The 15,439-nt window shown below is 46.8% G+C and overlaps 1 protein-coding gene and 1 long non-coding RNA gene across 8 annotated transcripts in view; one reads left to right on the top strand and one right to left on the bottom strand.

Moving 5' to 3' along the window:
* The window catches only part of LOC133060179 (uncharacterized), a 44,521-nt gene extending 41,627 nt beyond the window's left edge, over positions 1–2,894 (top strand). The window contains exon 3 of the long non-coding RNA XR_009693759.1: positions 2,760–2,894. This is a non-coding gene — a long non-coding RNA (uncharacterized LOC133060179). The remainder of the gene's footprint in view (positions 1–2,759) is intronic.
* The window catches only part of IRAG1 (inositol 1,4,5-triphosphate receptor associated 1), a 118,913-nt gene continuing 104,679 nt past the window's right edge, over positions 1,206–15,439 (bottom strand). For all 7 annotated transcript variants that reach the window (XM_061147770.1, XM_061147776.1, XM_061147782.1 and 4 more), the window contains 3 exons: positions 11,721–11,840; positions 10,254–10,388; positions 1,206–4,476 (listed from right to left, as the gene is read on the bottom strand). In XM_061147770.1, the coding sequence (XP_061003753.1) occupies positions 4,233–4,476; positions 10,254–10,388; positions 11,721–11,840 (499 nt within the window). In that variant the 3' untranslated portion in view covers positions 1,206–4,232. The remainder of the gene's footprint in view (positions 4,477–10,253; positions 10,389–11,720; positions 11,841–15,439) is intronic.

Raw genomic sequence — 15,439 nt, 5'->3', positions numbered from 1 at the left:
TTCTAACCCTTCAGTCTAAGAACTCTGTATCCTTTTTCCTTTCTGTTTCAATTTATCCACTTCTTTCCCAAGTACTTCTTTTTCTTGTAATCTCTTCTCAAAAGTCAGCCAAAAAAGGTTCACATACTTCAATATTCTGATTCTTTTCAGCTGCTTCTCCTAGAGCTATAGGTTGCCCATGGACTGCCTTTAAGTTATCATGGGTAAGACTTTACCTATTACTTTTATTTTATTCACAGCACAGGTCACCATATTTCCAGTCCCTGATATCCAGTGTTCTGGTTTCCTGCCACTTGACTGCTAAATCAGTGTCTCCTATTGTGAAAATTTGTTCTTGAAGTTCCCTGTTTCTGCTTCTGTATGTGTTAGTCAGGGTAGGCTAACTGCTATAATAAACATTCCTGAATTTCTGTGGCTTAATATGCTAAAATCTTATTTCTTGCTTGTCCGTTGAATTCTGTGAATGCCCATATGAAGACTCAGGTTCTACTTAGTGGTGCCACCAACTTCTTGGCCCTCGGGCTCTGAACTGAATGCTCTGAGTCTGGCAGGCAGAAAGGGGACTACAGGGAATATAAGGTACTGTGCAGGAGAGTCTGTTTAGGAAACGATCTGGAAGGTTCACATTTGCTTGCCCCTTGCTGCAAGAAAAGATGAAAAAGATTGTCTAGCTGTAGAAATCAGATTGGTAAAGTGTAGCAGTCTCTATCACAGAAAAATGTACTAAAAAAAGGAAAAAGAAAAAACAACACACAACACAAAGACCAGGAAGACATGGGAAATGAGGGTCGGGAATGAGGATGAGGAGAGGAATTGATCCAGCCCCTGGAAGGGATCTGGTGACCCAAGGACTGGGAGGCCCTGTCACCCAAAGGTAGCTTCTAGTTCAGGGTTGGGCAAGGTTCTGACTCAGCTCCACAAAATGAGGAGGCATTTGGCTGCTGCCAAAGGTTTGGAAATGTGCTTTTATTTTCAAACTCAGGTACGTGACACTCTATAGTTCAATGCTAGCACACCTGTGTGAGCTTTAACAACATGAGGAACTGCCAGCCAGTGATACATAAACCCCGCATCTCCCTCTCCTCTTACTCCGCCAGGCTGTGCACGGGAGTGACACAGAAAGTGGAGGTCCTTTAGGAGGGGACAGAGTGGCACCAACAGCAGAGTCCTAGGGCCAAGCAGAAATGTCAGACCTCAGAGGCATGGTGAAGGAAGGGGACTTTTATTTCTGACCAATATCACTCACTGTTGGACATACAGGGCCTGTTTCTCTCCATTTCACTGCTGCTTTGGCAACAGTTCCAATTGCGTTAGGTCCATCTTCGCTTTTAAGAAATACCGAGGAGTCCTGTTTCAGGAATGCCCTCGGTAATGTGATTATTCGTTTGTTCCTTCTGGTCACTTCTTGTCGTTGACCTCCCTTACTCATAGAGTTGTTTGGCTGAGGGCCTGGTCTGGAAGCATTCTTGCAGGCCTTTCTATGAAGCGGCTGGAGGCTCAAGAGCTCACTGCAGCTCCTCTCCTGGCCTTTGTCTCAACCGGAAACAAAGGTGGGAACCCTGTGGCCAAGTGGGCAATGGGTCAGCTCGGCCCGGTCCTTCTTCAAGGCAGGCTGAGACTGGCCAGCCCAGAGTCCTGCCTAACAGCCACACTCTCTGGAGCTCTGTTTACATCCTGCCTTTGGCTCTGAGGGCCTAAAGCTCCTTCGGTGTGTCTGATCCCCCATGAAGAGGTAGGGCAAACCATCCATCCGTGAATCCAATGTCTGTCTGCCTTGATCTGCGCCTCTTTACCTTAATGGCACATCCTGGGTCAACTCTGGCTTGGACTTCTCTCACAGTGGTTTTCTTGCCACTGAAAAGGGTGCCCTCCCCCCAAAAAAACAAGCTGTTTTACTGGGGGGCCTGATCTAGATGGGTCTTTCTGAAAGAAGTGGTTGCCTCAAGCCCAACCCTTTAGTTTGGAAATGATGGTGTTAGGTCACAGAGTAGATTGAAAAAAACTAATAAGTTGAGGTTAATAAAGATGCGATTTCTCTCATTCACCATTTGAGGTGGTGGTGGTGAGGATGCTGGTGCTGGGAAGTATGCAAAATGTCAGCTGTTCCCAGACTGCTCTCCACCACCTTGCACACTCACTCATTCTTCTGACCAACATTAAATGACACCCTCCCAAGCATCAGCCACCATGCTAGGCACTTACCCAGAGAATGGGTAAGACATGGTTCTTGTCTTTGAGGAAAAACACTTGGAAAGACAGACACATAAATAAGTTATTAATATTATGATACACTGTAGTAATGTTCATTAGTAGTAGTAATGAAAATGCTTTAAAAGTGCCAGAAAGTACAGAGAAGGGTATGACCTATTAATGTGGTCTGGTGTGGAGTTGGAGGGAGGCCATTAAATCTGCATGGAGCGGGTGATTTTTGCACTTGGTCCTGAAGAGTGACCAGAAGAAAAGAGGAGCACGGTGGAAGAAAAACGAGTGTGAGAAAACAGTCTAGTTTGGGAACCAGAAATGACTTGGAGTGGCTGAAGGGCCACCTGGGGGTGTGGGGCTGAAACAGAACATGTCCAGATAGAAGACCTTTGAAGAGGCAACTTAGTGCAGGGTTAAGAGTACAGCCTCTGGGACCAGCCTGGCTGGGTTTGACTTCCAACCCCATGGGTATCCTTGGCAAGTTACTTGTGTTTTTGTGTTCAGTTTCCTTATGTGAAAATGGGAAGAGTCATAGCTCTTTTTTTCTTTTTCTTGAGGACACAATGAATGAATCCTTATATGATACCAGTGTTTGGCTCATAGTAAGTTTTACATAGGGTCAGCAGCTAAAACAAATGACAACAGCAAAACAAGAGCAAAGACGCCACTACAAAAGCCACACAGAAACCAACACTCCCCAGATCTGATGCGGAAAGAAGGCAGGCAGTGGCTCTCCAGGTGGAGCAAGAAGTCAAGCTGCAGGTAGGATTTGCTGTTTTCTGCTAAGCAATGGGAAAGCTCCAAGAGCTACACTTGGGTTGGGAACCCCACTGAAACTGGAGCACTGCGGCGGAGATGCACACTTGCCCGGGGGCACAGCAGAGTCGAGCACACTGTGTTTCCTCCTTTCCCAGAGAGAGCAAAGTGGAGACAGACCATGCGGTAAGCATGCGTGTGTGCTCAGTCTTGTCTGTCTGTCTGTGACCCCATGGACTATAGCCTGCGAGGCTCCTTTGTCCACGGAATTGTCCAGGCAAGAATACTGGAGTGGGTTGCCATTTCCTCCTCTAGGGGATCTTCCCAAACCAGGGATCGAACCTGTGTCTCCTGCATTGGCAGGTGGGTTCTTTACCCCTGAGTCACCCGGGAAGCCCCCACCACGCTGTATAGCAGCTTAGAATTAACACTGGAAATGGAGACCAGCAAGTTCACCACGCAAGTCATGAGTTTTCAGTGTTTCTCAAACATCGTAAATCCACGTGGAGAGCTCACTGAACAGTTAAGTGCCTGGTGACTGCCCCACATGTACTGAAAATCTGTGGGTTGGCTTTCTGCCCAACACATACCCAGAGCACACATTTGGAGGATAGTTGACTTCATGCATGTGTGAGCTGTGTGTGTGTGTGTGTGTATTGTATGTGTACAGAGGCATATGTATTAATTTACACCTTCCCATTTCATTTCAAGCACTGAGCTAAAATCAGCCTAAATATTTTTGTGAGAAACCTTTCTGTCTTCTGTAAAGAGAAACTCTGATTGCCATGGGGAGGCGGGGAGGCTGAAGGAGAGTCAGTAAGAATGAGATGTGAAATGGGAAGATACTCATGTTGCTATTCCAAATTCCAGGTCTGATCCTCAGGGCAGAGTTAGCCCTTAGACACAATCGTTCCTAATTTCCAATGGGTTGTAGAGAGGAAAACCAAGGAGAGTGGGCTTTTCACGTTCGCCTGTAAGGAAGGTATTTTGTTTCTCCCCAGCCATCTGAACTGGTGCAGCCACCTTCCCTTCTCTTCAAGTCCTGGTGATGGCTACTTCTTTGTCCACTGATGCCTTTTGTTGATCCTCCAGGAACATCAGCTATTGTATGTGAATAGCTCCCACAGGGGTGCCAAGTGTGAAAGAATCCCTGCTCATTCCCCTGAGGGCAGCAGTGGCATGCCCAGGCCTAGGCCCAGGCCCGACGCATCATGCTTGAGGAAAGGGCGGCAGGCTGTGTGCTGGGGCAGGGCGCTGACTGAGCGTTGGGTTTTCTACTGCTCTGTAGGCTGCTCGTGCTGGAGTCCTGAGCTCCACCAGGTGTCCCGCTGGGCTGCCGAGCACGTGGATTTCCCAAGGGACCCGTCGGCCTGCTCTACGCAAGAGTTATGGGAACCGTAAAGCCCCAGCACGACAGTCAAGACCAGCATCGCCGCGGCCATCATCCAGATAACTTGCCAATGCTGACACAGTTTGGGATACATGACTTGTAAGAAATGAACCAATTCTTCAAGTTTGCTGTCAAATGAAAAAAATAGGTGGAGGGTTTAGTATATCAGACACATATAAGATGCCCCGACCCATACTTCCGTCTGGAATACTTTCCATGTTGTCTTGAGCCGTGGTTCTCAAACTCAGCTGTGCAGAGTTGCTTAGCAGTAATCATTCAAAATACCCCAGGACTACAGACTAAGAATCTTCCAAGGTACAGTCTAAGAGTCTACGGTTTAAAACATTTCCCCAGGTGATTCTGATGCTAACAGTCCATAACCTTTATATTAGGAGTGACTGGGCTAGGCCACTCTATTTGTGTGATCATTCAGCCTTTCACACATGCCCTCATCTATTCATGAGATGGTTATTGACATCTGAACTCCCCCAAGGCCCAAGATCCAGGTTGGCTGACCCAGACTCCCATGCATCCATGCAGGCCCAGCATCTTTTCTGTACTTAGTGTCACTAATATAGTGATCAGCTCCAAGTTATAACCTGTTCCCTGCCTCCATGTTCAGATGCACAATTTGTTGTGCTCAGTTCCACATATGACCATGTCCAGAGTGGAAGGACTGTGATAAACTCCTAGAAGACTCTTGATGTTGAATAATAAATGACATGGAACCAGTAACCTCAAGAGCTCACTTCAAACCATCCCAGGGGCTTCCAGAAAACGCCTAGCCTCCGGCAACCTCAGGGTGACTTATTCAAGTATTTTCTCAGTCCTAGTAATCTTCCTTCCCAGTAAAATAGACAGCCAACAGGAATTTGCTGTAGGATTCAGGAAACTCAAATGGGGGCTCTGTATCAACCTAGAGGGGTCGGATGGGGAGGGGATGGGGGGAGGTTCAAGAGGGAGGGGACATATGTATACCTATGGCTGATTCATGCTGAGGTTTGACAGAAAACAACAAAATTCTGTAAAGCAATTATCATTCAATTAAATATATATATATATAAAAATTTAAAATAAATCTTCCTTCCCAAATATCTCTTCCTCCACTTTCTCTGGTCGCTCCACACTTTTCTCTCCCTTATCAATTTTCTCTCTTCTCTCTTTGCCATTCATCCCCTCACCTCTGCTCTTTGCCTGTGTGCCCCCCGGACCCTTGGCTTCCCAGGTGGTTCAGATGGTAAAGTGTCTGCCTGCAATGAAGGAGACCCAGGTTCGATCCCTGGGTTGGGAAGATTCCCTGGAGAAGGAAATGGCAGCCCACTCCAGTACTCTTGCCTGGAAAATTCCATGGACAGAGGAGCCTGGTAGGCTACAGTCCATTGGGTCAGAAAGAGTCGGACACGACTGAGCGACTTCACTTTCACTTTCCTTCCCCCCTCCTTTCCTTCTTCTTCTCTTCCTGACTACCTTTCAACTTTTCCACTCTTTTTTTGTGGTCCATTGAAAAGATGGTTGGATGGCATCACTGACTCAATGGACCTGAGTTTGAACAAGCTCTGGGAGTTGGTGATGGACAGGGAAACCTGGTGTACTGCAGTCTATGGGGTCGCAAAGAGTTGGACACGACTGAGCGACTGAAGTGAAAAGACATTTGGTCAGATGGCCCACTTGGAAGAGTCCATTCTTAAAGCTTTCTGGAGAAGCCTTGGACACATTCATTACACTGGAATTTCTTCCTGTTTCTAATTCCAGATCGATCGATCGATCTATCTAAAGCTGAGAATACTGAGCATCACTAAATGGAGGAGGTGAGAAGTGACAGGAGGGCCTTCTCCAGATCTTGAGGTTCACATAGACCCTGAAATATGCAGGCCACTTGCTGAGAAGTAGACAGCTCTAGATGCCTTACGATGGGTAGAAAGATTAAACAAATACCCTCTGTACAAAGGGATCAGATGCTCAGAGTACCTGCCTTGGATGCTAAAGCATTGGTTGATTTCTTTTCCACATGGGAAACCACTGATAATTGTTTCAGAAGCAGTTAGGCAAAGCAAAACAGTGAGCACATGAGCCAAGGTGAAAATTATTGGCTATTTTCCTAACTGTAGGGGAGAGTGAATTTGGAAATGGAAGCTTATTTTCTTTTGGCACCATTTTGATTCCTTAGTATCTATTAAGATACGGTTGGATGCTATGGCACAGTCTTTCTATGCTTTCACAGTCTTTGCTATGGCTGTATTTCTCTGGGCCCCAAAACAAGCTGCTGGAGCTGGAAGAATCCCACTCTCACTCCATCCTTTAGAGGGATTGGGAAGGAGGAGGGCAAGATAGGCTTCGTGACCCTTAGCCGGTTACCCATTTAAAATCTATAAAAATGGTTAGAAATAGAATTATTGATTAGAAATAGAATTCCTTTGGAAATCAATTTTTGATTGTTCTGAGGTCTACCTACTCCTCCATCGGGAGAGGTGAGGTTGCCCCCCCCCTCACCTGGGCTAGGAGATGCTGCGTGGGGAGCTCAATACACTGCAGTTTGGGCACATGGTGAGTGGACTGGTGTGTGACCCCCACCTGAGGGATCTGAAGAATGAGAATCTTGCTGAACTACTTGATGCCATCTGAACAGGGGGCCATGAGAGCGAGAACCATCCTCCCACCCCTAGCGGGCCAGAGATGCATATTTCACTTCAACAGGGTATAGACAGGAGAAGGAACGCTGGCACAGGGTGTCATAGACCTGGAAACACTACCCAGAGGCTGAGCACAGAAGGTACACTTCCAGCTGCCCAAGGACTGGGAGAGAGATTATCAGTGGCCAGCCAGAAGAGCCGCATTTGACCTCACAAAGGGAACTGCAGTTGAGAGATCCTCAGTAATGGTGTGTGTGTGGTGTTCTCTGAAGGTTCCATAAAACACCACACTGAACAAAATCAGAACGTCAGGGGACTTCCCTCGTCCAGTGGCTAAGACCCCGAGCTCCCAATGCAGGGAGCCCGGGGTTCAATTGCTGGTCAGGGAAATAGATCCCACAAGCCACAACTAAGACCTGGCACACCAAATAAATTAGTAAAAATAAATATAAAAAAAAAAATCAGCCTTAAATCCCTGCTTAGGCCTGGAGCCCGCTCACAATAAGACCAGTGAAGTAATACCTTTCCTACTCTTAATCTCCGTCCCCTTTCCCAGCCCCGGAGAGGTCAGGCGCTGCATTAGCTAAGCTCGGTGGAGGGCAAGAGTGACAGAGAGCAAGAAGTCAACTCTGTCCTCACTATACGCTTCCTTCCTGAAGCAGAGACAAGCTGACTGGAGGCAGGAAGGAATGGGTAGAAGGTTGAACTTTTTAAGTTCAGGATTTTGACTATTTCAGGGATCTAGCCATTTAAATGACTGAAATGAGGTTATTCTTGGGACTTAAAGTTGACCAGAGGACTTCTATTTTCTGAGAGTTATTGGAAAAGTAAAGGAGTCTGCCTAATATCATCTTAACCCCATGGAGCAGTTTTGAAGAGACACTGGGAGCCAAGACAACAGTTTTCTGTTGCATCTTAAGAGTCTCATTCATTCAGTGTATTATACGAATGTTAGAAGACCTGTGTTCTCTGTTTTAATATAGTTAAGATATTGGGTTGATTCACCCAAAGTTCATTGAAGCTGATCCTCCAGAAAGTAACATTGAGAACAGATTATATTATTATAATAGAGGAGAGATTCAGACAAAAAGACTCTGGCGTTTGAGGCTGAATGTCTTAAATAAAGGATTGGCTGCTGGGGTGATCCCAGTGTTTTTAAAATGTACTAAATAGGACATAGAACTTTTCACAACTTCAGACCCTGCTTGTTAGTGAGGTGCCAAAATTTCGTGGTGGGAGTTGTGCTTAAGTAGAGGTGCCTGCAAGCAACTGTGTGTGTTAGGGACTTGAGGATGAATGGATTGTCTGGCATTCAAGACAATGGCTCTCAGGATTGGTCTGGATTGGGTGATGGGTGAGGAAGGGATCCTGTGACTGTGAGTGGGCAGCTTCTCTGATAGCAGTGTCAGTTGTTATGGAGAAGATGATGCCACACTGCTGAGCCTGAACAGGTGAAGATGCACCATGTGCCAAGGACCCTTCTGAGGGTGTGCTGCTGCCTGGTATCCATTCCCTGAGGTCCAGGCATGCTCTTAAGATCAGAAAGTGAATCTGAGAGGGAGCAGGGCTTGGGAGCGAGAACAAGGCCTTTCAGGATCAGCAAGACCAAGAGAACCCTCTTGGACGATGGATGTGAAGGGCAGCCATTGCCGTGCACTGCTGACCAAGAGCTAGACAGGAGGAGAGCTGGGCACAGCCTCTCTTCTGGGATTTCACGAATTAGGAGGGAGCCGCCAATGACCCAAGATCAAACCAGCTAGATAAGGTTTCCAGCCCTGTACTTTGTAAGCCAATTTGTTTATATTCCATGTACTGTCTGTGTTCTGTTCCTTTTGTTTTTTCTCGGTGTTTGGAAGGGTTAGAAGTCCCAGCCTGTCTTTTGTTTTGAAGGGAGCCAAAGAAAGGGCTTGACTGCATTGAAGGAGAGGAGACAGTGTGGTGGCTCACAAAAAGAGAGCAGAGGACCCCCAGGAGGGACAGAAGACTGTGACAGACAGGACCCAGTTGCTCAGAGCAGGGACTGTGCTGTGACTGTGAACACTGGGCTTCTCTCCCTAGAAGAGGTAGTGCTTCCTAGCACAGGTTTGTTTCCAACTGTGAAACACTTTTTCTTCCCATGAACACTGGAGTTGACTCCTGCAGGCTAATGCCTCTTACTCTGGTTGAATCTTCTAACTGGGCTCTGCTGCTTGTTCTTATATGCTTTGAAGCATATCCATCTCACTTTGAATCTGCATTTTATTACATGATATGGCATGCATATGATTTCCAGAGTCTGCTAGCAATGAGACACAGACAACATACCCCATCCCAAATGAAGCAGCTGATTAGATTAATTGATCATTTTTAACTAAAATCATCCTGGACTGAAGGTAACCTGGGAGGCTAAAAGCAGTAATTTTGGTGAAGTGTTCCAAGTTAGCCGTAACTACATTTTAAAAATCCAAAACTCAAGACTTCTAGTTCAAATGTGCTAGTAGAGATAATGCTGCTGCTGCTACTAAGTCGCTTCAGTCGTGTCCCACTCTGTGCAATCCTACAGACGGCAGCCCACCAGGCTCCCCCGTCCCTGGGATTCTCCAGGCAAGAACACTGGAGTGGCTTGCCATTTCCTTCTCCAATAGAGATAATAGGACCAGATATACAAAATTGGGGTCCTCCATTAAAATCCAGGGTGTCAATTTGTCACTAGATCCATAGGGCACAGGTAGGGGAAGATGCTGGATCTACATTACCTTTATGTTACATAGATTTTTTTCATGATTTTGTGGAAAATGCACTTAAAATATAAAGTATATTAAAAAAGAAAAATCTGAATATTTCCAATCCAAAGTAAAAACAATGTCCAGATGACCAAATTTGTGTGGTCACTATGGAAGGAACCTTTTGGAGACTCATGTTTGCCACATATTATATCTCCATGTGTTCTCTCCACCCCCATCCTCCTCTCGGGCTTCAGACCAACCCCCTTGACCTTGGATCTCTCATGGGGATGGCTGGGCAGTAAGTTAACTGTGGTCCCTTGCATTTTCTCAGCTCTTAGGAACTCCTGACCCCACCCTTGGCCACCACTGACTCCTAAACCCTTGCCAACACCCCCTTGTTGACTACTTGGACTCTTTGGGATTCCCTCTGCCTCCTCCTCCAACATGAGTTCCCTCTCGGTTTCTGTTGGCTGCTCACTTAGGCCCTAGACTGTCTTGGACTGGCCCCTCTAGGGACATTGTGCAATGAAGGGAACTGAGACCCATTTTAGCAACTGTGAGGGCTCCAACCTGCTTCTCTGCTCCTTTTCCTCTTCCTCAGTTTCTTCTGCCTCTTCTGGCTCCTCAGGGATCTCACTCTTCTGTTCTTCTTCCTCCTCCTTCAGGTCTTGAAGCTCCTTCGTTTTCTTTAGACCTTCCTGGTATCTGGAAGGCCACAATGAACAACTGAGTCTGGAAAGGCCAGCAGATGCAGAGCATCCTTTCCCGAGTTGCTAGAGGAGGGGCACTGAGCACTTGCAGTGATTCTGCTCTCACTTCCTGTGGCTCCACACAATAGGGAAAAGCCACCACATCCCACGGTGGCTCACATCAGGACGATTTCCCTTCACCCCCAGTCCTCCTTCCTGTTTATGTGAAAGTGTGACAAAACAGATAGGGAAAAAATGTGGGTGCAGTCTCCTGGCTAGATTCGTCTCCAACAAACCATCTGGGAGGGCTAAGGACTGCATCTGCTCTCTGTGTGGCCGTGGAGCCTTGGTTACTCCCCTGTGAAAAGGAGGGACTGGCACCCATTGCACAGGTGGTGGAACATTTTGAGAAAGTGACAAGAGTATAGCTTGGCCTAGGGAAGGTGGGGCTCATACACAGGCCTGTTGGGAAGCTTTGCAGAAGTGAAATGCACACAAGTTCTCAGTAAATGGTCACAAAGCCAATGGAAGCATTCACTCTCCTCCATTCTAAGTACAGAGGACAGGTATGGGTGAAAAGACAGCCCTTTCGAGAGAAATCTTCTGACTTCCTTCTCCCAGGATTAATATTACGCTGAACATACTTTTTGCTTGTCTAACAACCGAGTGTTTAAGGCCAGCAAAGTTGGGCTGGGGCAAACCCCACTATGGTGCAGGTGCCACCACACCAAAGCCCACAGGTTCCATGTCAGAGAGAGGCTGCCTCTCCCTCAGGGGCTACAGGGCAAGATGCTCGGGATACAGTGCCTGGTCAGAGGTAATTCTTTACCTGGCTGGGCTGGGGCCCTGCTCAGTATTCTGTCCCGTCAGTGACTGACAACAGGCCAAAGATGCTATTGAAGCTCAACTGGAGAAGGGAGTGGCTAGAAGTTGAGGGGACTCCTGTGACAAGAAGAAGGGATGACTGAGGCAGTTCTAGGAAGTGGGGCTGCAGCTGCTCCAGGACAGCGGGCGTGGCAGGGGCGTGACTGCGCCGGGCATGTGTCAGGAAGCCTCAGGCACCGCCAAGAGGAACCCACCCAGAGCCTTTGACTTCCAGATCATTCTGGTGGCTTTATGCCTAAAAAGAGGGCAGTCTGGTTATTATCTAACCACACCCTCTTGCCCCATTTCCTCCTGTCTTTCCTGTGGAACAGTACTGCTCTTTCCTATATAACTCCTTACTCAGGCAAGGAGGTCCTGCGGCCATGAGTTGCTTCCCTAAATCCTTTAAGAAACAGGAAAGGTCTGTGGGAAGGTATCTGCGAGACGTGCCAGGTGGCCTCAGGGTGGCTGACAGCTGACTCACCCCTTGTTGTAGGCTTCTTCCTCCATCCTGGCCTTAGCCTCCTGGCTGATCCCCTCCAGGCAGCTTGGAGTCGGCACAGAAGCAGAGGCTTCACAATCCGGGTCCCCATTCGTCTTTCCACTAGTGAGAAGGCAAGTACAGGACATCCTTTCAGGGACAGATAGGGCATCTGAAAACCAAACCATGTCTTTGGCCTGTTCCTGGCCAGAAGTGAGGAAGCTCATTTAGGTTGAATCTATTTCAATCTTTCTATCTTGAGATAAGATTTTTTTTTAAAGGCCCTGGTCCATGAATCCTCCCTAGACCCCCAAACATCCAGTACTGTACCAGCACCCCTTTTCCCTCCTGCTCTCAAACCCACTTTCATTCTTATTCCAGGAGATGCTGTGAGTAGACAGACAGCTATTGGGAGCTCCAGGGCACTAAGAGGAAGAAGATGGGGGTGGACCAAATGTTCAGAGTCATCCCACCCCTGCAGTCCATTTTCTGCTTCATTCATTTAAATATCTACCCAGGATTAAGTCACAGGCACCTTGTAATGTGCAGGGGAGACATTAGAAAACAAAAGAAAAAGTCTTAGCCAACATGGAGCACAGCAGGAGAAAATGCCCAAAAAAGTCACACACACACACAAAATAAATAAAATTAATTACAAATTGTGATGACTTTTAGGAGAGAAACAAACTCTGGGCAATGACAGAAAATAACAAGGGAAGAATCTGCTTAGATTGAGTGGTTAGAAAAGGCCTCTTGGAGATGGAATAACAGACCTAAAAGATGAGAAGCCAGTCACGTCTATGGCAGAGGGAAGATCATCCTAGGTAGAGGATGCAGATGTGTGAAGACTTTGAGATATAAAAGATGTGAAGTCTGAGGGACTGAAGAGAGGCAATGAAGTAAGAGTTAACTTCTGGACAAGACATATTTCTGATGTCTGTGAGGTATCTAGGTGGAGATGTCAAGTTGGTAGTTTTATGTACCATAGTGTGTAAGAGGAGAGCTCTAGACTGGAGATATTCAGAAAATAGCTGGTACTTAATGCCAGAGGAATGGAAAAGAATGTCTAGGGACAAGTATGAGGAAAGATGAGACGACCCAGGACCAAGCCACATGCATGTCCACCCTTAGCTCAGGTAGAGAAGTAGCAGCCAGAGAGATAAGAGGAGAACCTGGAGAGTGTGGAGTCCTGGGAGCTGAGAAAGTGTAAGCAGCTCTTTGTGGGAAACCTCCTTCAGCAGGAAGCCCCTTTTCTTGTCGCTTTAGCAAAGCTATATTGTAACTAACCATTCATTCATTTATTCATGCCACACAGCATATGGGATGTTAGTTCCTTGACCAGGAATCAACCTACCCCACCTCACCCCACCCCACCCTGTGTTGGAAGCTCAGAGTCTTAACTACTGGTCTGTCAAGAAAGTCCCTGTAACTAATTTTTAAACCAGGCACCACCGTGCTCTACTTATCTCTGGCTCAAGCACAACTTGCCTAACTTTTTGGTTCCTCCTATAGATCAAAGAGGTAGAAATGAAGAATAAGTAACAGATGACCAGATCTCTTCCCTAGCTCCCCCTTCAGTCATCTCCCAAACAAACCATGTGACCAAACTGCGTGAACAATATAACATCTAGAGTCAATGAGACTACATGCAGTGGGGGGATAGTGACCACTCCAACCCCCATCCCAATGATTAACTGAGATGACTTCCCTCCTTCCCTTTAAAGGTTTCCTGGCCATGCAGGATCTTCGGAGGTGGTTTGGGGGGGGCAGTGAGTCCACCATCTTCACAGACTACCAGCATTCTGATGAAAGGCATTTTCCTTTCTACCACTATATTGATTTTGTAAGTGGCGAGCAACGGGACCCTCTTCCCCTGCCTGCCCCGAACATGGAAAGCATGTCAAGGAGGGAGCATTGTCTCTCTCACACACACACACTGCTGAGAATCTGACTCAGATAGGAATCTGACTGTGTATAGGAAAAGTGACTCTTGGATTGGATGCCATGGAGGTCAAGAAGAGCTCTGGTGACACAGTAGGAGCCAAAGACAGATTGGAAAGGGCTGAGTGAAGACTGGGAGGTGAGGAAGGTGAAGACATAGACACAGGAAACTGACAAGGACAGGAAGTAGGGGGACGGTGTAGCTGAAGAAGTGGGTCAAAGGACAAAAGCACATTTGAATGTGGATTAGAAATGGTTCAGTAGAGGGGATGAGAGAAAATGGAGGACCAAAGAAATAAATCTGTTGAAAAGGAAAGTAGGGACAGAACTTAGAAAGGTAGAGAAACTTCTCCTTAGTCATAACAAAGGCAGGAAGGCGATGGAGATGGTGGGTTGGGAATCTGGAAAAGGAAGATGAGAGGAATCTTCTCATCCAAGAGCTCAAATTTTCTCTATAAAATGGAAAAACAAGGTCATCTACTAAAAGTGAGAAGTAGGGAGGCTAGGCAATCTTGAGGAGGGAAGAGAAGGCGTAAGCATCATGAGGTAGAGGTAAGGGGGACAAATGTGTTCAATTAAAGTAGGATAACTGATGGTGCCAGGAGTCCATTTGAGGTATGAAATCATTAGTTGAAAGGAAATATCCTGATGGCCATGCCTTCTCTATGGATCCTGCAGCTCACCTAGGGGCCTGGAATTCCAATGGGAGCCTTGTCTTGGCGGAGACCACAAACAAGGCAGAACAGTGACTAGGGCTTTGCAGCCAGGACTCTGAAGCTCACAGCTGCTACCCTCCCCAACCTCTCAGCCAGGCTTCATGAGTGAGTCTCCTCATTCTCGGCTTCAGTTTCCTTGTCTCAGTTTCCTTCAGGGCTTGTAAAATTTACATTTGATCAGGTTGGAAACCAAAACCCATTGTGAACAAGAAAGAACACTCTAAAAATACCAGCTATTCATAGCATTTCTCCTTTTTAAAATCACATTATCCACTCCCTTCTATGTGACCTCTGCCTAATGTACAGTTTCTAATTTTTCCAAACGATTGGAAAAAGAGCAGAAAAACAAAGCTACAGCCAAGGGCAGGGAAAGCCATTCTTTTACAAAATGTGGCGGTGGTGGTTTAGTCAGTTAAGTCGTGTCTGACTCTTGCTACCCCATGGACTGTAGTCGGCCAGGCTCCTCTGTCCATGGGATTCTCCAGGCAAGAACACTGGAGTGGGTTGCCATTTCCTTCTCCAGGGGATCTTCCTGACCCAGGAATCGAACCCGGGTCTCTGCATTGCAGGCAGATTCTTTACTGACTGAGCTACGAGTGAAACCCTTACAAAATATGGTAGCGGGTAAAATGTTTGCAGTTATTTCCTGATCCCTAGACTGAGCCTGTGTGTGTGTTAGTTGCTTATTTGTATCTGACTCTTTGCAAGCCCATGGACTGTAGCCCACCAGGCTCCTCTGTCTGTAGAATTCTCCATGCAAGAATACTGGAGTGGGTAGCCATTCGTTTCTCCAGGAGTTCTTCTTGACTCAGGGATCGAACCCAGGTTTCTTTTACTGCAGACAGTTTTTTTACCATCTGAGCTACCAGGGAAGCCCCTAGACTGAGCTTATAGTTCCTTAAATATCTTCTCCAACTATCTGGAATCTTCTCCCCGTGCACTTCAAAGGCTTTGCTCAAATATATTTTCCTTTGCGGAACTCTTGCTAATGTTTTCCTCTCTCTCATACCGTCTGGTTAAATTTGATCTCTCTCTCCCTTTATACCCTCAGGAAACCTCTTTTAA

The sequence above is a fragment of the Dama dama genome, chromosome 1 (genome assembly GCF_033118175.1).
Source record: "Dama dama isolate Ldn47 chromosome 1, ASM3311817v1, whole genome shotgun sequence".
Taxonomy (NCBI): domain Eukaryota; kingdom Metazoa; phylum Chordata; class Mammalia; order Artiodactyla; family Cervidae; genus Dama; species Dama dama.
This window is presented reverse-complemented; position numbering and strand designations above follow the sequence as displayed.